The sequence below is a fragment of the Pithys albifrons genome, chromosome 2, assembly GCF_047495875.1.
Source record: "Pithys albifrons albifrons isolate INPA30051 chromosome 2, PitAlb_v1, whole genome shotgun sequence".
Lineage (NCBI taxonomy): Eukaryota > Metazoa > Chordata > Aves > Passeriformes > Thamnophilidae > Pithys > Pithys albifrons.
In genome coordinates, this window is record NC_092459.1 from 857,988 (window position 1) to 881,396 (window position 23,409).

General features: G+C 43.5%; 1 protein-coding gene across 13 annotated transcripts in view; it reads left to right on the forward strand.

Moving 5' to 3' along the window:
- The window catches only part of PKHD1 (PKHD1 ciliary IPT domain containing fibrocystin/polyductin), a 274,518-nt gene that overhangs the window by 88,332 nt on the left and 162,777 nt on the right, over positions 1-23,409 (forward strand). For all 13 annotated transcript variants that reach the window (XR_011697094.1, XM_071548173.1, XM_071548172.1 and 10 more), the window contains exons 36-37: positions 2,345-2,495; positions 17,702-17,914. Coding sequence is in view for 12 of the 13 variants with exons in the window: in XM_071548173.1 (XP_071404274.1) it covers positions 2,345-2,495; positions 17,702-17,914 (364 nt within the window). In the remaining variant the exon portion in view is untranslated. The remainder of the gene's footprint in view (positions 1-2,344; positions 2,496-17,701; positions 17,915-23,409) is intronic.

The following is a 23,409-nucleotide window of genomic DNA, read 5'->3' on the forward strand; positions in this document are numbered from 1 at the left end:
ATGAGCACTGAGGCTTTTATGCCAGAGGGTGTTGGTAGAACTGAATGGTACAGGGTCTTCTAAGAGGTGACAGCAGAAATCCAGCGAGAGTTTAAACACAGATGTTGTATGAAAAGAAAATTAAATGAAGAATTAGTGTGTTTTATGTTTATAAAGGGGAAACATCTTAAAAAGAAATCACAATATGAAGAGGTTTTTACTCTTAACTCTTGTAAGGCTTCTATCAACAGCTGCCTAAGCTTTTGGTGCTGGCAAGAGCAGTCTGGTATATTCCTTGTGGCCTTGTTTTCCCATTAGAGTTAACTGGAGGGTTCTGTGTGACTTCAGAGGGTTAGTGTGACATCAGAGTGACTTTAAGCCATTTAACAAACCTTCTTTACCAAATGTTCTGATGAATCCCACCGTTTACAACTGCATCATGCAGTGCTTTACTGGTGCCATTGGCAGTGGTTTTGCCAGACAGGAATTTATGAAATACGTAATATTGTAGTACAGTTGGCTTGATAAGCAGTGTATCTGGGGTATGTGCATCTTTCCATGGACTGCACCCTCCTCTGTCCCCTGCTCTGAAATAAAGTCAAGTTTAATTAGCTGTTTTTTCAGTGGATCTGTGGTATACCCTTGTATATTGTATTACAATCTGCTTCAGAACACTGTCACTGAAGAGTCATTCATTGTCTCTCTGGAAAGGCAGTGGATAAAGATATTTATCCTTTCAGCAGGAATTTCATCCTAAATCTCTGAAATTTATAATTATATGTTTACATCTAAAGAAAATAAAACTTGTCGTATTACACTGAACAAACTTGGGGAAACTACTCTGTGGAGCAGTTAAGTGCAGGAAGGCTTATCTGTACTTCTGTAGTGATGAAGGGGTTCACTCCATGTGACACCAGAGATTCAGCTTCCTAGATGTTTTAACTGCATGTGTGTTAATGTAATTCCAGCTTTCTGTCTAAATTGAACCAAGTAAATTCCTTTTGTAGGGAAATCATGGAATGGGTCAGATGTAGAAAACAGCAACATCACCCAGAATGAACATGAACCAGTTGATCATTTAGCCTGGGAACCACCACCCATTCCCTGGTGTAAATAATTAGAATCATAGGATCCTAGAATGGTTTGAGTTCTAAGGGACCTTAGACCAACCCCCTGCCATAGTCAGGAACATCTTCCCCTAGATCTGGTTGTTCAGGGACAGTGCTGTTGGAAATGTTGCATAAAACCTCTGCAGCTCCAGAGCAAGAGCTTTAATACACATGATGTGCTGAGTATGAAAATGGAGTAATTTTGCTGTAGTGTTGTTATTCCTTGCACAGCTGTTTCAGATTAGCACAACCCAGTGAGGACCACAAATATTTCCATGTCTGCTTTCCCCCTCCTCCTCAGATGAGTTGAGGATGTTCTTGCTAGTTCACATATGAGACCAAATAATATGTTATGGATGTCTACCTCCACACTCCTGCACACATGTCTGTGCAAAAGTACCCACACATTCCTCAAAAATTGGTGAAATATGTCCCTAAGCAACCTGGTCTAGTGGAAGGTGTCCCTGCCCATGGCAGGGGGATTGGAACTAGATGATCTTTAAGGACCTTTCCAAACCAAACCATTCTGTGATTCTATGAAACCTTCACTGCAAAGTGCATGGCAAAGTTTAGAGGTGAGGAGGAGCCATGATTTGAAACACACAGACATCATTTCACCATTGCTCACTGTGAGTCAGTCTCTCTGCTGGTTTTGAGTTATTCAGTGCTTTATTTGGAACTGATGTACAAGCCATCAAAGCACAGGCAATAATAACACTGGATAAGCTGAGAAAGCTAAAAACATATTTGAAAGGAGGAATGTCTCTCTCAATGTGGGCGAGTGGCAGGAGAGCCTTTGAAAAAAATCCTCTAAAGCAAAATACTGCCAGTCTAGCAGGGTGTTTTAATTCTAAATTCTTCAGGCTATTTTTATGACATTGCCAGGAAATAACAGTGCAGTTCTGCTTTTCGGGAGGCAGAGAGAGACACACACCAGGAAACCTGTAGTTGTTCTGCAGCCAGACTTGCAGCAATCCCCTTATCCCCCAGAGAAGAACAAGACAAGGGGCAACCCTCAAATTGTGACAAGCATTTCTGAAGGCCAGAAACCTCTCCAGCCCCTGTGGTCCTCTGTTGCTTTGCCCTACACAGGATTCCCTCTGGAGCCAGCTTGCCTGGAGCACAGGGGAGGAGATGCCAAAGCCATGTTGGACAACTTGGCGTTGGCATCTCCTCTGCCATGCTCTGGGCAACTTGGCTTCTTGAAGGATGAGAAGGGGTTTGCTTTGAACTTCTCTGGATCTTCTTCTTTACAGTTTGCCCTCCAGTTTTGTGGCCAATGGGACGAGGACTCCAGCTGGCCTGCTGGCCACCAGCCGCGAGATGGCGATAACGTCACGATAGAAGAAGGCTGGACCCTGCTGTTAAGGACCAGCACCCGCGTCCTCAACCTGCTGCATCTCAAAGGTCTGCAGAAGGGGGTTTCGGTGCTTTTCTTCATCCAGGGCTGGCAATTCTTAATGCCCGTGCTCTCTCCTTCCATTCCCCACCTCTAGCATCGGTGAAGATGCGTGGTCAGTCAGGCTGAGTTTCCTCTTGATACACTCGATGGGGATGGGGGAAGCATTTCATTATTCTGTATGAAGAGGGCATCATTTATGCTGTTTGAGGCATAATGACAATATAAGTAAAAAGGCTTTCCCCCTCTTTTTTCTTTTCCCCAGCTACCAAAACTGCTGCTGTCCTGAGCAGTGGTCAGTGATAATGGCAATGCTGATAACAATAATCAGCTCTGTTCCATTTGTCATCTTTGAGGCTGGCGTGTCACAGACGCCTTTACAAAACTGATGATGTTACACAAGTGCAGGCCACAACCACCAAATGTAGTGAATAATTCAAAATCGTAGAGCACAGCTGGTTGACAGTAACAGTTATGGAGGGAAGCACTGGGTTTGCCAGCTTCATGTACCTGCATGTAGACCCAGAATAAGTTTGAGACAGGTAGGTCTCTGTAGGTGCCAAAGTAAGAATTAAAACTTCTTGTAATTCCATTTTCCCCTCTGGAAATCAGGCTCTGTTTGTGAAAACTGTTGTGCATGTACTTGGTAAGGAAATGAGCTGTGCTGATGAAATTGCTTGCTCAAAGTTAAGCCTCAGCTGAAACAGCTCAAAAAGTGAATACAGGAGTTTTTATATGTTGAAGGACCTGAATCTTTGCTGGTAAAAAGGATTTTATATCAAAAGGATGCTAAAGATACCGTTTTTTTCATTGAGATCGTAATGAAAACCTTATATTTGACAATTACATTTTAATCTAAATTTGAATGATCATTTTATAAACCAAAATATTTTAAAGTTTTTTTCTGTTGTGAGAACATTCCCATAAAAGATCAAAGTTGTTCAGTCTGTGTTTACAGGTTTTCAAGAATGGCTATACCAGACATCATTGTTGTTTAAAAGCAAACTTAAAAATCAAGTGAGATTAAAAACAGTGAAACATTTTGGTACAATTTTCTTCTCCAGTGAAAATTCTAAATCTGTGATTGAAGATTCTTGTGAAGCTCATTGTGATCATTTCATACAGTGGAGGTGAGAGGTCAGAACTCCAGATTTCTCAGACATTTGGCTGCAAATCTGGATGAGGATTTTGGGGCTCAGTTGCTCACTTTGTGAAGAACTGGGGCACAATATTGCAGCAGAAACACTTTGAACTTTGGACCTACTGACAGGCACACTTGATCTGTGAGTCAGCACTCATGAAGCTACCGGAGGTCTGATTGAATTTAATGAAGTCTGGAGCAGTATCTTTATGGCTTTGGCTCATCTGATATTCCAATCGTTCCTCTTCTTTATCGTGTTTTCCAAGAAGCTTGGTTTATAATGTCAATTCAGTTAGGAAAGCAGCATTAAAATATTCAAGATGCTGTTATTTTCTCCATTGCTGCATGCCCTACATAGGGACCAGACATTTCAGAAGCAGAAACCTGCACAGGAATTGTTTATCTGAGCATTGTGAAGTTGCCTGTTGCTCCCACACTCACGATTGCTGTGGCTGCTTAGTCTTGGTCAGATTTGGAGTCAAGACATGCTGCCATCTGGTCTGAAATGAGGATGAGATTATCTTTTCTAGTGTTCCCCTTATTGATGTTGTCCAGCTCAGGGGAGCTGTTTAGGCTCCTGTATTGATAGAAACACACATCACCAAAAACTTGTTCATCTTGGATGTTTATAGACACCTGTTTATAGGTGAAATCACAGTTGGGTGATCCCCTCAGAGCAGCAACTGCTGACTCTGTGAGCATGTCAAATAATTGACCACTTTGCCCAGGTACCAGATGGGCATAACTATAAACTCCTAACCTGTAGCTGGGTGTAGGTATGTGCTTTGATTGAAATGTTCCATTCCTATTCTATCTGGAGAGGGTTTTTTTCAGTGAGACCTGGAGAATGGCATTAAATTGTAGCTCTGCTCCCTTTGCTTTCATTACTTAGCATCACACTGTCTGTGCACTCACAAGCTGGAAAGAGCTTTAATGCTTTTGATTCCACTGGTGCTGGACTGCTCATCCTTTGGTGCTGTATCTGGCAAACCCAATATGTTTACAGACCCATTTCTTGCAATTCTCTTTTAAGGGACCATGAGGATTTTGAATACTGCCTGTTTGTACATCCTCAAAGTGATTTCAACACTTTAGAAATTGTTTAGAGAGTGTTATGTAGAAATTATTTAAAGGAGTTTTACAGTGAGGTCAGCGGCTTCATGTGCAGCCTCAAAGTGACCCTTCTTTGGCTCAGTTAACATATAACCCAAAACATATAATGGTTCTGGTAGTGACCAAACTGTCTGGGCAGGAGATCTGGAGGTTAAAGCAATAGAAAAATAGGATTAAGCATCTGGGTTCTGCCATGGGAGCTCAGGAGGTTCTCCCTCCTCATCAAAAAGCAGAACATGAAACACGTGGTTATCAGCAGTGGAAAGTTTAATAGTCAGACTGTGAAACAGCTTAGACAAGACTGATTGGGGAAGAGATACAAGATAGACAGACTGTAGATAATTCAGTATGTTCAGCAGATTGCAGTTATTTTTGTAATCCCAACATCACAAGTATGGAAATGTTTATGATAACCCAGGACAGATGGAAATTTCCTTTGCACAGGGCTTACACTGGGGGAATTCTTTGTGTTTGATGGGTTGATACCTCAGACATGTTGTTGTTGTCTTTGTCTGAAATTATACTGGTCTAGGGAGGTCTGGAGTCACACAGAAATATAAGCTACTTAGTCTTTCAGGAGTTCCTTGGGCATGAATTTTGGGGTGACACTGTCAGTATTCCCTTGTGGGGTTGAAGATCTCCAGCTGGCCCGTTGCCTTTGCAGTGGCATTTTTGAGATGTTCACTCTTGCAGGCATAAGAGAGAAGATTTCTTTGGTCCTTGTACTGGAAAACACTCAATTTCACTTATAGAATCATTTAAGTTGGAAAAGACCTCCAAAGTCTTCAAGTCCAGCCTTTGGCTGAATATCACCTTGTCAACTAAACCCTAGTACTAAGTGACTAAGTCTGGTCATTTCCTGAGCACTTCCAAGGATGGTCACTTCACCACCTCCCTGGGCAGTCCATTCCAATGCTTGTCAACCCTTTCAAGCATTGGAATGCTGAAGAAATACTTCCTAATGTCCACCCTGAACCTCCCCTGGCACAGTTTGAGGCCATTTCCTCTTGTCTGTCACTTGTTGCCTGGGACAAGAGGCCAAACTCCATTTTTCTACAACCTCCTGTTGGTAGTTGTGCAGAGGGAGAAGGTCACTCCCATCACAAGAGCAATACTTATCCACCAAGAAAGAGTAAAAGAAATCTGGAGGTGAACTGTTTACAAGGACATGGAGTGACAGGACCAGGTGGAATGGCTTCCAACTGATGAAGGGAGTTTAGATTGGATATGAGGGAGAAATTTTTCCTGTGAGGGTGGTGAGGTCCTGGCACAGGTCACCCAGAGAAGTTGCTGATGGTCCATCTCTGGAAGTGTTCAAGGCCAGGACAGGGCCTGGAGCAACCTGGGATAGTGGAAGGTGTCTCTACCCATGGCAGGGGGTTGGACCAATGTGAGGTTTAAGGTCCCTTCCAACCCAAACTCTTTTATGGTTCCTCAATTCTATGATTCTACAGATATTTTGAATTTCTTGAATCCACACTGATCAGACTAGACTGGATCCTGTGAGTAGATCTGGGGAGATGGAAACACAGATATTGATTTTGCTTGTCTTTTCCTCATCTTTGATGCCATTAGGAGAGAGCATCAAATGTTCACTGATACACCTGCTTCAATAGATGTCAAATAATTAGTGCTTTGGTCACTGCTGATAAGATTGAGTTTGAATTCACTGAAAGAAGGAAAAAGCTTTTCCCTCTGTTTTCCTGTCTGTGAGATCTACCAGCCCTTAAATCCATTTTAAATCCCTTGTCAGCAGGTACAGTTGGAACCTGCTTGTGTCACAGTCTTTTCTCTGCCATTTTGATCAACCCATTTAGGATGTGCATTGTGATGCTTTTTTTCACTTTTTTTTTTTTCTCAGACAGTTTCCAGTTCATATTTTCTTTTTTTAATCAGGCAGAGACGTTACAATTAAAATACCATAAAAGTGATTCTGGCAGTATTGCAATAAGCATGTTTTTTAATTAAAGAAAGAACATGGGATATACAAATAGTACCAGCTAATGGGAAATTTCATCCAATGTATTTTTTAATTGAGATTTAAAAGGAAGAAAAGTCAGCCCAATTTCTCTCTGTCACTGTGTGATATTTTCCTACGTTGTTATGGTGAGCCTGCAATAATTAGTCTCAGAGCTTTAAAATCCTGGCTGTTTTCATGGAAGAAACAGTGAAAGGCATCAATTCTTTATTTGTTAGTACATTTTGCTGCAGGAATTCAGTGTTATCCAGGTAGGGTGCAACTGGCAGAGGTGGACATTCCTGAGGGGAGGGTTTGAAGGCCCTGAATCTGTAGTGATGTAAGGTGTGTCCCTCAGCTGCAAACTTTTCTTCCTGTTTGGTGCAGGCAGCAGGTTTCTTTTGCCATCGTGTTTCAGATGAGTTTATACCATGTCCATTGGACTCCCAGGGCTCTCACTCGCCAATTAAATTGATTTGCTGTAACTTTAGTAGCTCTTGAGAGTCTTCTGGAACATTGCACAGTGAACAGATCTGTGGAAACTAATCCTGGTCAAGGAACTTAACACAGGTCTGGCATAGGCCAGGTTGAAACCTGAGGCAGCATCATCTTCTTCCTCTAATCACTGTCATGAAAGGAGAGGATCATAGAATGGTTTGAGTGTGAATGGACCTTAAAGTTCATCTCATTCCAACCTCCCTGCCATGGGTAGAGACACCTTCCACTATCCCAGGTTGTTCCAAGGCCTGTCCAACCTGACCTTGGACACTTCCAGCAATGGGGCAGCCACAGCTTCCCTGTGCCAGGGCCTCACCACCCTCACAGTAAAGAACTTCTTCTGAATGTGCACTTAATGCTTGTCTGTCTCATGGGGACCTGAAATACCAGCCCAAGGACCTCTTTTTTTCATCACACCTCCATGTGTGCTGTTTAACTGATGCCTCCACAAGGCTCATCTGGAAGTTCCTTCATTAGATCCTAGACAATGTCATACGTGCTCAAAGCTACCTTGGACCATCCACATTTCTTCCTCACCAAGTCAGCTCTCCTCTTGCAAAGCCATCAAAGCTCTTGCTACACCTCAGAGGCTACCTTAGAGCTGAAAAATAGAGAAAAACAATCAAGACAATACACCTGTGGCAGTATCTTCTGGGCTGCTGATCTGAGTTGCCTTTACTTGTCTCCTGAGTTCTAGGGGAGAGCCTGATCAGCTTAAAAGGAGCATATGCCATCTGAACAGATGGTTGTGAGCACAGCAAGCCAAAAAACAAAGGCTTGTCAGGCTTGGGAGACAATTTCTTTCTGACAGTACTGAAGCAGCTGCTGCTTCCTCTCCCAGGGACAGATCAAGGCCTCCATCCAACAAAATGCTGGAATGCAAGCTGAACTTTTTAGTGTGTTAGTGATGTCCTCATGGAAATCCATGGGCATTTGAATTCACAGCTGGTTTGGAGTCTGTCCCTGTGCACTATGGACATGAAGGAACATTCTCAGGGAGGTAGAGAATGAATTTTGGGCTCTTCATCCAGCAGCCTTTGGGATGGAGCCAATACAACAAACTTTTCCTTTGAATCATTTTCGGCCATGGTCCAATCTGCAAACAACCTTTATGTCTCACTGGAATTGCATGTGAGCAATCAACAGGGTGCAGGTGACAGAGCCATAAAATAAATGTCTTTTTTAAAGTTCAAAAAGTCTGTATTCCTCTTCCTACACACAGCAGGATCTTAGTTGCTTTGGGATTTTATTTTCCTGCTCGGAGGCCCTACCGGGCACAGCCTTGGAGCTGGAGAATGTGCAATTACTGGGCTACCACATTGCAGTCTTGTTGTACAGGATCAAGCAAAGTTATTCCAGCTCCAGCAGTTGCCTCCTGCCGTTTGCCACTCAGGGATGGTTGCCAGGGTGTCTTGGTTTGGGATAAGCAACTGCCAACCCCCCCAGGCACAGAGAGAAAAGCCTCCCTCCTAACACCAGGGAAAGGGAGGAAAAGAGAGGGGAAACTAAAAAAAACCACTTCAAACCACGTTTATACTAAAACTACAGATATTTTCACAGAAAGAAAGAGACAATTAGAAGAGAGTACAAATATTCACTCACACAAGTCTGCAACAACAAGTTCCCCACCTCAACTTCTTAATGAACACACAAATTCTACTGTCCTAACTACACATTACTTAAGAAGAAGCTTATTCCCCAGGGAGACAAACCCAAGCAGAAAGGAGAGACCCAGAAGAACACAGTTTACTTTCCTGAGGTACCCTGTGAGCCAGTGGTGGGCCTGGTCCTCTCCATCCCCCCTGGGACAGCATCGTGCGTCCTCCCAAGAGGAGGCTGAGAAGCGACTGCCTTAACCACTCCCACACTGGTTCCTACTGCCCTGGAGATGATGTCATAATGTGGTATGGAATACAAAGTTACTGGCTAGGAGAGGTCAGCTGTTAGCTCAGCCCAGCTCAGGTCAGCTGACAGCTTCGGCCTAGTCCAGACTTCAGAGCCCAAATTTAGGCCCTCCTGGGTGAGCCCATAACACAGGGATAGAACTTCAGAGCTTGAGCCTGTCTCATGGGGAGTTCTGTGACTGCCATGTGCAATACCAAGTGGGAGGAGCTGGTAAGAGCAAGCTGAAGGCTGTAGGAAGTCAGATTATTCATGGTCGTGAAGCAACCAAAGCAGATCTTTCCTGCACTTTTATGGAAAGGAGTAGCCCAGTTGAGGAGTTGAGCTTTCAATTTGCAAATCCCCTTCCATGCAGAGGAAGTTTTCTGCCAGTTGAAGGCTATGACACTGTAGTGCTAAATAAGACAATTCTGTTGATATTTTTTTAACACTTGATTATTAAACCAAAAATGTGATTATCCAGCACCTTTCTTGTAGTTTGCTTGCTTTGACACTGTATTCAGCTTAACATAAAGAAGTAAAATTAAATCTAAATATGAAGTAGGTCAAAATATCTGAAGTAGAACTAAATCTAAATATGTCACTTTTATCCTAACTCCCTAATGAGCTGTTCATTACAAAAAATATATCAATGGGGAATGAAAGGTGTGGCCTCAAAAGGTGATAATTTAAAAGCTCTCCATGTGAAAGGTGAACTTTGGAATGCAGGCTTAGCTTCCCTTGGAGTTCAGGAAATCTCTAGAGCACTTTAAAATACAACCTGAAAGAGAAACCTCAGCATAACTTCTATGCATTATGAGAACATATATGTTAGAAGGAATCTTTTTTTAAAAAATAAGGGTCTTGAGAAAGCATATAAACTTCTGTGTCTGAAAGTGTGAACCTGCATGACAGAGGCAAGGAGAAACTTCCCACAGCAGTCTTCCTCATCCTCCACTCCACTGTTATTGATCTTTTTTCATTCAGAATGTGTGATGCAGCCTCTTTCCATAGTAAAGCTGCAGATACCTGAGCTGTGGCATTGCATGAGCCAGTCCAGACACCTGAGAAAGTGAAGAGTTCATAACTTATCTTTCAAAATCCTTTCCTTTGGGTTGTGCCCTCCATCATTTTCCAAGGGCTTCAGAAGACTAATTTCTTTTCACAAAACCAGTTCTGCCAATGGCATGATGCTGCTGTCGTTATTCACACAGCAGTTTAACCCCCCACCTTATTATCAGGTTTGTTTTCTTTAACATTCATTTTGTTGTAATTATTTTGTCTGGCTGCTTCTTCCCTCCTGTGGGACAGATGGAGTTGCCTTGTTGGTTTTTTCTCTTTCTTTTCCCCCTCTTTTTTTCCTTTGCTAAAGACAGATAAAGAACAATTTCTTTTCTGAGTGTGCAGGGAGGTGGAGGCTAATTGCTGGGTTAATTGAGAAGAATGGTGCTTCTGATGTTCTCACAAAGTATCAAATAGCCTCAACATATTTCTCCCCTCTCTCCCTCGCTCTACCTAAAGAGACCCATTGAATTTGCACATTACTGTACAGAAGTGATTATGGGTTTAATTGTATTTGTTTTGCTTGGTGGGGAGGCCATCATAACAGTGCTTGATTGATTTTTATAAAATCACCCTCAAGGTCATGTGTAGGACTTTGCCTTCCTGTGCAGCCATAACAAACAATTTGAGGGTCACAGCCAAAGGCTCAGCTGAGCAATATTCTTGCTTTCTGCTTCCAGAGAAGAGGTCAGCTGCAATAAAAGAAGGAAGCATAACTTTTATTTTCTTTTTTTTTTTTAAAAAGGAGAAGACAACCTTGTAAAGCAGCAGCTGTATATTTATTCTGACCCAACAGAAACTACAGAGATACAGAGGGTTAGAGGAACAATATGCAATTTTTGGGCAGAAGTATTTCTAAGTTTGGCCAGATTTTGTTTTACACATAAACTTGATAAATGGTTAAATGAATCCCACCTGAAGGTTTCTTTTCTGTGATGCTGCTCTTCTTTTATGCTCAGCAGCTGAACTTTTTCACTTTATTTTCTCCCAAAGACCAAGTGCCTTTGGATTTGTTGAGGGAGAGTTTCAGGACATCCAGAGCACAACAGCACTATGGTGTGACCCTGAGTGTAGCTGATCTCTCCATTTCCTCTGCTTACATGTTGGGTCTGACTGCTGCTTCTAAGGGAAAGCCAAAGAGTCACATGGAGCAAATCACGCAATCATTGAACAGTTTGGGTGGGAAAGGACCTGAAAACCCACCTCGTTCCAAACCCCCTGCCCATAGCAGGGACACCTGCCACTATCCCAGGTTATTCCAAGCCCCATTCCACCTGGCCTTGAGCACCTCCAGGGGTGGGACAGCCACAGCTTTTCTGGGCTACCTGTGCCAGGGCCTCCCCACCTCACAGGGAATAATTTCTTCCTAAAATTTTTTCTGGTGGTCTTGAGCTTGCAATTCTTTGCATCCTTGTCAAGTGTGCTTGGGTTGCCATTGCATCTGGGGATGGAAGAGTAACCCAATACCCAAGCAACAGCCCTGCCTTGAAGTCCAATCATTATTATCACTTCACATCCAAATCTTTACCTGAGTGAGGAAACTTTGCTTCTATATAGGATTAACATGTCCAAAGAAGGGATCTGGAGCTCTGTTCTTTGGAGATGGAGCTGGGAAAGGGTCTTTAAATAAACAGATGGAAGAGTCATCCAGGGCAATAGACACACAATTAGCCTGTTACTAAGGAATAGGGAGGTTTAAGAAGAAGGATGGAAACAAAAGGGAGGTAGAATCATTGAGGGCTGGGTACGTGTAAAGAAGAAGACAGTGATGTTTAGGAGTTATTTGAGGGTGAGTAATGACATGCCAAAGGCACCTCATGCACAAGAGACAGGGCAGAACTCGTGTCAACACCCATCCCAAAAGCATTAACTGTTGCTGGTCAAGCTGCTGCTGTTTTTGCAGGAAGAGGGATCTTCAGGTAAGTGCAAGCCATGTTCTTCCCGCTCCTTCCTAGTTTTCCAGACCAAAGCACAGCTCCCTCATGTGCTCCATTGTGTCTCAGCACTGCTCATGAAGGGAGGGTGATCAACATGCTCTACTGTTTTACCACAGAACTTCTGGAGACAGGGCAGGAGACAAATCCCAGACCCTTGTGAGAAACAGGTGTCTTTCCATGGCTGCCTCAAGGTGAACAGGAACCCTACATTCCTCTAATCCTGCCATCATATGGGAAGGGGGTTGTGTGAAGAGATTCATACTTCTAACTTGTCTTGTAGACAGATTTAAAATTTAGGTGGACAAAATGTGGCTGAAACTTGGGAAAACTTTTTTGAGATGTAACTGTGATTTACAATCAAAAGATGGGACAGCTTTGGCTACCAGCCTTCCTGGTGCAGCATGGCAGCAATTAAAATACTCATTAAAAACTGTATGGAGAGAAGTGGAAACAGAAATGACTGTATTTCCTTGGGAACAGAGCAGAGGAAGTCAATAAAGACCTTAGGGAAGATGTCTTTTTTATGTTAGGAATGAAATAAATCGCAGTGATTTACAGTTCCATTTATAGATTGTGGTGATAAAATTATTAACACTGCTGCTATAAGGCAAAAGTATTTAATAAATATTTCTGTTCTCAGTATGGGGAGGAACAGGATGGTAAATGATATCACAAGAAAAAACAGAGCAGCAGTCCATTATTACTAATTAGATTACTAACTAGATGTTAATATTATTTCAAGAATATACATGCCTAAATCAACAGGTCCAGTCTCATTCAAGAGCTTTAAAACTGCTGGTAGAGACGTTCTGTGGACCACAAATATTAACTTAAGAGTCAGTGGGAGATTACAGAGGGCTATAGAAGTTCTAATCTCGATCTGATTTACAGGCAGGTACAAGAAAAAACTATGCCTAGTTTGATATTAACCAGTGAGTCAAAAGAGAAAACTGTGTGAAGTCAGATGTAAGAGATTGTTGAATCCATACATTACTAACCATGGGATTATACTGAATGTCAGGAGAGAAAAGTTATGGAGGAAAAGTCAGAAAACTTTTGTTCATTTTCTAGGAAAATTACAGTTTTGTTTGATAAAGTTCTTTTTGTCAAACATGTGATAGTGTGGTGACTAACTGAGGGTCACCTGCCACAGTCTCATGACAGCTGGCACACACAAAATGTACTAACTCAGGAAGTAAATTGTTAGTGGGAAACCATTTTCAAGACTATTTTGTTCCCACCACACATCTTTGATGTTCTGAGAGAAAATGGGGAGCCATCACTGATCACATTCTATGAATGTCATTGAAACCAAATGTAGATTTTCACAGCTGAGAAAATTGCTGGGCAGGGAGCAATTCAGAATGAAACTTGTGGTTGCACAATAAGGGACATTGCCAGGTAAAGCCTAGATCATGAAAAGGATCAGAAGTTGCTGTGGCCCAAGGATGCCAAGATCAAGGCAAAGTTGGATGTGGCTTGGAGCAATGTGGTCTAGAGGTAGGTGTCCCTGTCCATGCCAAGGGGTTGGAACAAGATGATCTGTAAGGTCCCTTCCAACCCAAACCATTCTCTGATTCTATGCCCATCTGATCCTCCCAGTTTAATGAAGAAGCAAAAGACTGTAGTGTTAATTTTTACTGTAAAAAGCAAAAGGCAGAGTGTGTGGAAGAATAAAGGAAGGGAAAAATTATGAGATTTGGCTTTGCAAATTCAGGAGTGATGGATTGTGTGTGTCCTAGTTCAGCAGGAGGAACCAGCTAACCCTGTGTGGGGGTGATCAAAGTTGTGTATTCTACCCCCTCTATTCATTCCCCAAGGACAATGGGCCATTAGCAGCAGCTGCCCAGGGAGTCATTATCACCTTCACACCCAGCCTGAGGGGGCGGAGCTGCCAATGGGCCATCAACAGTTCAATACCCCCTGGCTCCCAGAGTTAATCACCCATTGGGTGAGTCCCCGCCCAGGGGGAGGGACTGGGTGCTCCCTGAGGGTACATAAGTGGTGGGTAAGAAGACCTCAGGAACTTCTCATCAGATCCAGAGGAGCAGCAGGACCTCGACAGCAGGAGATCACCACTCTCACCCAGACCACAGCCCTCGCCTGCACCAACAGGTTTTTCATTTCCTTTTGCTCTGGACTTGGGGGAACCACAGGGGTCTCAGCACAAGGGCAAACAAACCCCCTTGGGTTTGTGCCCCAGGACACTGGGTTATACTGCTGGGTTTTGTGAGTTGAAAGCAATTTCCCTTTTGTGCCAGTGTTTGTATTGTAGCCTCTGACTTATAATCTCTCTCGTGGTGAGTTCACTTCCCCTGCTGGTTCACCTTTAAACCAGCACAGTGTGAGAGGGTGTGTGCGGGTGACAGGGTGTGTGTGGATCTCTTAAGGTCTGAGGTGGTTGATGAATGCATCCTTAAGGACCAGAGAGGCACCTGTAGAATGAGGATGCCTTGTAACCAGTAGAATCTTTCCATGTGTGTCAGGTGAACTACTGACCAATAGTGTACTGACACTTTATATACAGGGAGTAGATAAAAATGAAGCTGTTACCAAAAGTAAAGTCCCTTGTCTTCAGTGAGCCTTCTGATCACACTGCAGCCTGAGGGTCTTTGTCTCCTCGACCACCACTAAGCTCATCAACATTACCCCAAGAAAGGGTGACCCCAATAAGGGTGCACAGCTCCATGAACTGGAAGTAATTCCTTGCAAGGAGAGTCTTACAAACCTTATCAACTGTTCTGAAGGAGTGCTAAGATTTGACTTGATCTGTAAGTGCTTTCACAGAAAGTGCTGTTTCCTACACCTCTCTGCAGTGCTCTGAAATCTCATCCTTGACAAGCTATGCCTGGAAATAAAGCATAAATTGTGAACAGTGACAGCAATTAACTGCTGGAAAAGATGATCTGGAAAGTGGTAAAGTGATGTCCCAGATCACTTGATCGATTGTCTGCCTTTCCAGAGAGTCCTCAGCAGTCAAACACAGCCAACTTGACTTCCTCCAGTTTTTCAATAGCGTGATGTACACAGACCACCAGGAGATGGTCCCACCAGTTTCCAAATAATACCATCTCAATTATTGTTCCAATTTCACCACAGCACATTTCATATTAAGACCATTTCATTTTCTAGTAGTCTCAGATGTCTCTCAGAATAATAGTCAGATATTTTGTGTTCTTTTTCATGAAACAAGCTGAATTTGTTCTGTATTACAACAGTGTATTCAATATATTTTGTAAAAACACTATATAGAAGCTTAACAGAAATACATTTGTGTATAGAAATGTATGTCTAGGGAAAGAGACAATTTACACATAGGGGAGTTGGTGCTTGTGAGAGCAAACCCATGGTTCCCATTGGTTGTAAGCAGGGAAATGTGAGATTTATGTCCCTCATTGATTAAGAATCTTCTGTAAAAAATTATGTGGAAACTAATGAAATCTTGAAAGGGAACACTTAGTGGGTAGTCCTTATTCAAATACTGGCTTTTTTATAGGCCTAAGAAATGAGGACTAAGTTATAAGAGTGAGAAATCAATTCAAAAATGACAGCCCCTCCATGCAAGAATAAAGAGGTCAGGATAAGAAGGATATGTCCAGCAGGAGTGGATGAAACGGTGGGAAAGGCATTTGAGTGCTGTGCACTTCCTTTATCACTGAGAGCAGAAGGACCTGGGCAAAGAGGAGCAGTGATCAAGATAGGTTTAATGTGATTTTTACATTAAAACTTCTTCCCTCCTTCTTTTATTCTCAATACTGAAATTAAACAAGAGCTCTGATATCCCTTAGCCTTCTTCTGAGGATTGGTAGTGTCTTCATAGAATTATATAATCACTAAACAATCTGGGTTGGAAGGGGCTTTAAAGACCATCTTGTTCCAACACCCTGCCATGGGCAGGGAAACCTTCCACCACCCCAAGTTGCTCCAAGCCCTGTCCAACCTGGCCTTGGACACTTCCAGAGATGGGGCAGCCCCACCTTGCTCCAAGCCCTGTCCAACCTGGCCTTGGACACTTCCAGAGATGGGGCAGCCCCACGTTGCTCCAAGCCCTGTCCAACCTGGCCTTGGACACTTCCAGAGATGGGGCAGCCCCACATTGCTCCAAGCCCCGTCCAACCTGGCCTTGAACACTTCCAGAGATGGGGCAGCCCCACGTTGCTCCAAGCCCTGTCCAACCTGGCCTTGGACACTTCCAGAGATGGGGCAGCCCCACGTTGCTCCAAGCCCCGTCCAACCTGGCCTTGAACACTTCCAGAGATGGGGCAGCCCCACCTTGCTCCAAGCCCTGTCCAACCTGGCCTTGAACACTTCCAGAGATGGGGCAGCTGCAGCTTCTCTGGACAACCTGTGCCAGGGCCTCCCCACTCTCACATGAAATAACTTATGATGAAGGAAAGCCAGCTGTGTGGTGGATGTTGAGGTCACCCCTGAGAACTGCTAACACCAGTAGAAAGTTGCCCATAGTGTGACATGGCAGAGCCATCAGCTATTTCACACAAAGAGAGGGTGATGCAAATCCATTGTAAAAAGGTCTGAGGTTTCCAGACTTTGGGATTTTCCCTGCTAGCTCCTGGGAAACACGTCTTGACCTAGGAAGACATATCCCATGTGCAGTGTGATAAGATGTCTGAGAGCCCACTCTGTCCAAATCCAGTGTAAAGACAGAGACAGTGTCATTTATAGCAGAGGAAATATGAAAGGAACTAATGGAATAAACCACCCTGAGGTGACAGACTGGGATTGCCAGCTCACACATGGCAACAAGGGAGGCATTTGACAGAACTGAAAAGCTTGACTCAAACCAGAGTTAGAAATGGCTTTTCATGCACTGTGTACTTAGACCACAGAATTCATTGCTTCAAGAAGTTATTGAGCTTAAATATCACAGAGATTTGAGGGATCAGTTCTATATTACTGACAAATATTATCCAGTTATACTAATAGATGGTAAAAGGAAAATGTTGGCAAGGGGATGGAACGTTATGCTTTGAGGTGAAGCTGACCTCTAATTAGGGTTTGAAATGAGGCTTTTATGGGATGGGGAGATCAGCTCACACCCAGCTTAGAGGGAGACATTTCTTATGCTGTACTTGGAAGCGTCTGGTTCTGAACAACAGCTGGAAGAGTTTGCAGGATTAAATCAACCACTGCATTAAACAAGTTGCCAGTTCTTATGTTCCAAAGCCAGTTTCCCCTCCCCACTCCCTGTCACAAGTAGTTTGTAATCTAAAAAGTAACATAATACAAATTAAATAGGAATATCCCTTTTCAACATTTAGTGAGTGAGTTGGTTAAAATGGGGATTTTCCAATCACAGCTCCCTTGCACTGGAATTGGAGAGATTTTGATGTCTGCCCAGGCTGACTGGCCTTTCTCAAATCCAGAATGGCAGAGTGTTGTAGAATCAAAAAATGGACTGAATTAATCAGATCTGTAAAGAGTTGATGAATCCATGGGGAGAAGTACAGGGCAAGGTGGAAATGTGGAAAAATGCAATAGTATTTTAGCCTTGATCTAGTAATTTTATTGCAAACCCAATTGTTTACCCACCTGTTACAATTCCTTTGGCTGTGGGATAATGACTATTGGATCTAAAGTTGTATGTTGTTATTCTCTTGTCTTCAGGTGGCAAACTCCTGTTCATTGGGCCAGAACGTGTGGAACTACATGCTCATTACATCCTGATATCTGATGGGGGAGAGCTCCAGGTGGGGTCCCCTGAGGCCCCTTTCCGTCACAAAGCACACATCTATCTCTATGGAAGTGTCCATTCTCCACCATTATTCCCATATGGAGTCAAATTCCTGGCAGTGAGGAATGGGACACTTTCCCTTCATGGTGAGTACATTTTTTCTTGTCAAAAGCAAAGCACAGATGAACAACAGAAAACAAAGCAAAGAAAAAAAAATAAGAGAAAAAGGGCTTTGGAGGAAAAATAGAATGACAAAACAACTTTGGTCATGAACTTAGATTTCTAATTAAAGTTAAGCAGTTGTTGAAATCTGGGCTTTTGGCCAGAACTTCATATCCCTTTATTCACCATCAGTATTTTCTGCATGAAAGTTCAGTGCTGTCTTTCCATACGAATTTCAATATTGGTAGCTGAGTCATCCTGAAAATCTGAACCCCAAGATAAAGATAAATGGTACCAAGTAGTTATGAAACCCTGACAGATGCCTAGAAGATATTGGAATTTGAATTTGTGTCTCTCCACAAATGAATGTCTCCATCCCCTCGAAACTGGACCTGGAATCTCTGTTGTGAACTGTGTGGGTTTGCTCTGCTGTTGGAATGTAATATCCTTCTCCTCTCCTCCCTCTCCATAACAACTGGGGAGTTTTCTTCTCAAAAAGGGTATGACTCTTGGGGTTTCCAAGAGAGTATGCCAGGTAGATCCCATGGTGAGACCAATGCCAAGCATGCCACAGTAGCCTGGGACAGCTGGAGTGGGGATGACACTTCCCAAAGCACCAGGACAGTGCTCTTGGCAGGGTGTTTTCCCATCCTCCATCTCTCCATGCCGTGATGGCATCCCAAAGCCTGTGGTCTGTCTCCAGCATTAGGAGCATAGCTGGCCTAGCTCTTCTTTCCTGGTGGCTCATATGGCCTCACCTGCTCAGCACAGATTGTGGTCATAAGTGACAAGTCCAGGCCAAGGTTACACAGAAAAACTGTGGTGATGCCAAGAATTTCAGTCCCAGTTGACAAGTCCTTTGCTCTAACTACTGTACCTTAGAATCATAGAAAGGTTTGGGTTTGAAGGGACCTTAAAACTCATCTCGTTCCAGTCCTTCCTGCCATGGACAGGGACACCCTCCACCATCTCAGGTTGCTCCAAGCCCTGTCCAACCTGGCCTTGAACTCTTCCAGGGATGGAGCAGCCACAGCTTCTCTGGGCAACCTGTGCCAGGACCTCACTACCCTCACAGCCAAAAATTTCTTCTTAATATCTAATCTAACCCTGCCCTCTGTCAGTTTGAAGCCATTCCCCTTCTCTTATAACTGTCTTCCCTAGTCCTAAGTCCCTCTCCAGCTCTCTTTTAGGAACTGGAAGGGGCTCTCAGGTCTCCCTGGACCCTTCTCTTTTCCAAGCTGAAGACCCCCAGCTCTCCCAACCTGTCTCCATAATGGAGGTGCTCCATCCCTCTGATGATCTTAGTGAACTCTGAACTCACCCCAGCAGGTCCACATCCTTCTTAGACTGTGGCATAGAATAATTTTATACAGAGCTGTTTTTTTGGAAGGCTTTGAAAAACAGCTATAAAGTGGCCATTTCTTTGTCCAGTAGGTTGGATATGGAATTCAGGTCCAAACTCAGAATGAACTAGAACATTAGTGCAATGTGATTATACCAAGCTCTTAACTACTGGGCTGTTTTTAAAGCCTCTATGTGAGACCATAGTGGGAGAAAAAAATAAAAAAAGAAAAGCCAATCTATCTGAACATCTCATCTCATCTCCCTTCTTTATGTTCTCGTGTGTCAACCTTCATGCTGGTAGATGTTTGTACCCTCCAGCAGGGCTTGAACTTGCACCCTCTGGCCTACAGGCAGCAATGTTGCTGTCTGAGCACCATTGACACATGTGTGGCTCTCAGTCAGAAATTATGTCAGACACCAAGGGGGACAATCTGAGCACAGACTGGGGGGGAACTGTGCCACTGTGCCATGATCCTGGCAGCTCACAGGAGCCCAGCAAGGTCAGAAGAGGGCAGGTGTTGGCAAGGGGTCAGTGAACAGATGCTTTTCTGAAGCAGGAGGGATGAGCAGAGGCTGGGGAAGGTGCTTCTGGCAGGGGCAAGGTGGCTGGGTTGGAAGGTGCTCTTGGCTACTTCATAGAGACATGGTGAGGCTAAATTATTTAGGGCTTTATAATTTCAGTAAACTGGCTTTGGAGAGTGTTTCTATTCCATTTCCTGGAGGATCTCTGGGAGAAGGGTTATTAGACTACCCAGGGCTGTTAGACTGTCTGTTACTGGCCATTGAGTTTCACACAGTTATCCCAGCCCTGAGTTCAGTAACTCCTGATAGATTAAGGCATGCCTTCCAGAAAGGCTTGGTCTTTGAGGACAGTATGGAAAACAGAAGCCAGCTTTTTCCACAGAGGCTTGTTCCAGGGGATTAATTTGGTTAATAATCCATTTTTATTTTTTTTTCCTTTTAAAGAACAGTATTGAAGTGTCTGATTTGAATTTGCCTCATAACAGCTTTTGCTGATTTACTTTCTGTGACTTACTTTAAAGTATCCTTCTGTTCTTGGTTTGACCCCTGTAAGTCAGGATTTTGTCCTTAAATTCTCAGCACTTTATACCCTGAGCCTTCACTTCTTCATGCTGATTTGTTTTCTGTCAGTGTAGAAAAAGCTGCTCCTTGCAGCTGTGCCTCTTATGCTGCTTCTCCTTTTCATTCTGACTTGGATCATCATAGACCTGTTGACTCCTTCACCCACAAAATTAAAGACAAACAGGGCAAAGTACATTTTGCAGTCTTACATTGGCAACAGGGGGGCAAACCCAGGTACCCACATCAGTACCTCTGAATATTTTCTTACTGACACTTTGTTTTACTCACTGCCATAATTCCCAGTGATTCTTCATTCTCTAGGAAACCAAAAAGGTGAGGTCTGCAACCCAGCTATTACCTCGATGGAGGTGTGTGGCTTCACCTATTAGTGCAAACATTTCTTGCTTTCAATTTCTTATCAATTATTGAATTATTGAATGGTTTAGGTTGGAAGGGACCTTAAAGACCGTCTGGTCCATCCCCCTGCCATGGGCAGGGACGCCTTCTGCTATCCCATGTTGTTTCAAGTCCCATCCAACCTGGCCTTAAGCACTTCCAGGGATGGGGCAGACATAGCTTCTCTGAGCAACCTGTGCCTCACCATCCTCCCAGAGAAGAATTTCCTCCTAATATCCAATCAAACCCTACCCTCTGGCAATGGGAAGCCATTCCTCCTTGTCCTGTTCCTCCAAGCCCTTGTCCAAAGTGTTCAGCGTTCTTGGAGCCCTGTTTGGGCACTGGAAGGGCCTTAAAGTTCTCCCTGGAGCCTTCTTTTCTTCAGGCTGAACAACCCCAACTGTTACTCTGTAATTATTCAACTCAATTTAAAAATTCTTATCAATTTCAACAAATCCAGACCAGCTATGAAGTCACTTTTGAGCTCTGCACCACACACAGTCCCAGTGCATGGCTGCAATTAAGGTTCATTCAAACCATGTAATCTGAAATTTAAAATTGAAGCAGTAGAAGCCTGTTAAAAAACAAGATAAAAAGTAGTGTGATTTTTTGCTGGACCCATATTGCTTGCATGGAAAAAAAATCTACTGTTCTGTCTCCAATTTAGTACCAGTCTGGCCTGTGGTATAGAACAAATTGTTGAGCATGACAGCCCCTTTCATTTCTGTATGAGAGAACCTGACACGCTCAGCGATATACATTTGTGAGATGCATTTATATACACGAGTATATATGTTATCTCAGATCAAAATCATTAAATAAGCAGGTTTCCAAATTCTTAGCTGTCTGGGTGAAGACAGGACTGAGTGCATTTTAATTCCTTTTCTCTTTCAGCCCGGGAAGGTTGGGGGATGCTCTGCAGCTCTGGTTGAGTTCGGATTGTTTAGTAAGCGCTGTCAGCTCCTCACTTTGATATGTTAATATGACTAAGGGTTTCCCACAATTCCCTCGTGAGTGGCAGTCCTTTGCTCCGGTGCTTGTAGCAGACTGGGAAATTTCACTGTTGCCTTTGGCTTTAGCCAACTCCCCTGCCAGTCAGAGCGTGCCACCCATAAACTGCCTGTCAATCACACGTCAGGTTTAAAGGGGGTTTCAGTCAGCCAGGGCAACTCGACTTTTTGACAATGTAATTATGGCCCTTGCATCCGCAGTAGGGCCTGAGCAGAGCAGAGAGAACTTTATTGATTGTTCAGAAGGGAAATTTATCACTGTCTCCAGCTCCATTCGTTCTTTATTCCCCGAGAAACTCTCCTGACAAGCTTCAGGAGAGAAGTTGAGCATGGTGGCCTTGGCTGTTCTTGCATCTTTGTCCTTCTCAGGGAAACTGGACCAGAGACACCAGTGGATGTGAGCAGGGGCCAGGGACTGGGTTCAAAGGCAGAGTAAGTGGAGATGCTGCATCAATAGGTGAGGGCAGAGCATCCTTTCTTTGTGACAGCCTGATTTTGTGATCTGAGCACTCTTACTATCATGAAATCATAGACTGGTTTGGGCTGGTAGGGACCTTCAAGCAGATCTTGTTTCAATCCTCTGCCATGCCAGGGACACCTTCCACTATCCCACGTTGCTCCAAGCCCCGTCCAACCTGACCTTGAACAATTCCAGGAATGAGGCACCCACAGCTTCTCTGGGCAACGTGTGCCAGGGCCTCACCACTCTCACAGTAAGGAATTTCTTCCCAATAGCTAATCTAGACATGCCCTCCTTCAGCTTAAGACCATCTCCTCTTGTCCTGTCTTCATGCTTGTGTCTAAAGCCCCTCTCCAACTCTCTTGGAGTCCCTTTAGGTACCAGAACAGGCTGTAAGGCCTCCCTGGAGCCTTCTCTTTTCTGGGCTGAACAGCTTCAACTCAGCCTGTCTTCATAGCAGTGGTATTGCCACATATGGAAAAACTACTAAAGACCTCTTCCATTCAGTTCCATTTTCAGCAGTCATATGTAGATGATCTCATTATTCCATTGTGTCCCCTCAAAACAGACTGTGCTGTTCCCTAAAGAAGACCAGCACTTTTGCTGTGCATTGATGGGAAACTGTCTGTGCCAACACTGTGATGATACAAGGTAGGAGCTCTGAGCAACCTGGGCTGGTGGAAGGTGTCCCTGCCCATGACAAGAGGTTGGAACTGGAGGACCTTTATTGTCCCTTCAAACCCAATTCTGTGATTCTATGAGCCTGTCCCATGCCTTATGACTAGTAATGTGTATCCAACTAGATGGAAGATGCAACACTTCAGATTTAATAACATAATACATTCACTTTATGCAGACTGTGAAAGGTGTGTGGGAAAGAAAAATTTCCAGAGAGATTTGATTTAATATTATAACTATTTATGATCAGGATATTTAAAACAGGGATCATTTCAGTCCTTTAAAGTCATGGCTATTCCTGCTGCAAAGAATGTCCTTGCACTTGCAGTGGATGCTGGCTGGAGAAGATGATATAATAGAGGCAATTCTGTACCACTTGTACCCCAGATTTCTCTTTAACCAAAGCAATCTAATACTTTTGCAGGCTTAACTCAGGAAAAAAAAGTATTTATTATCAGTTGAAAGAATTATTAATCACTTTTAATCAATAATAAAACACAAAATATTT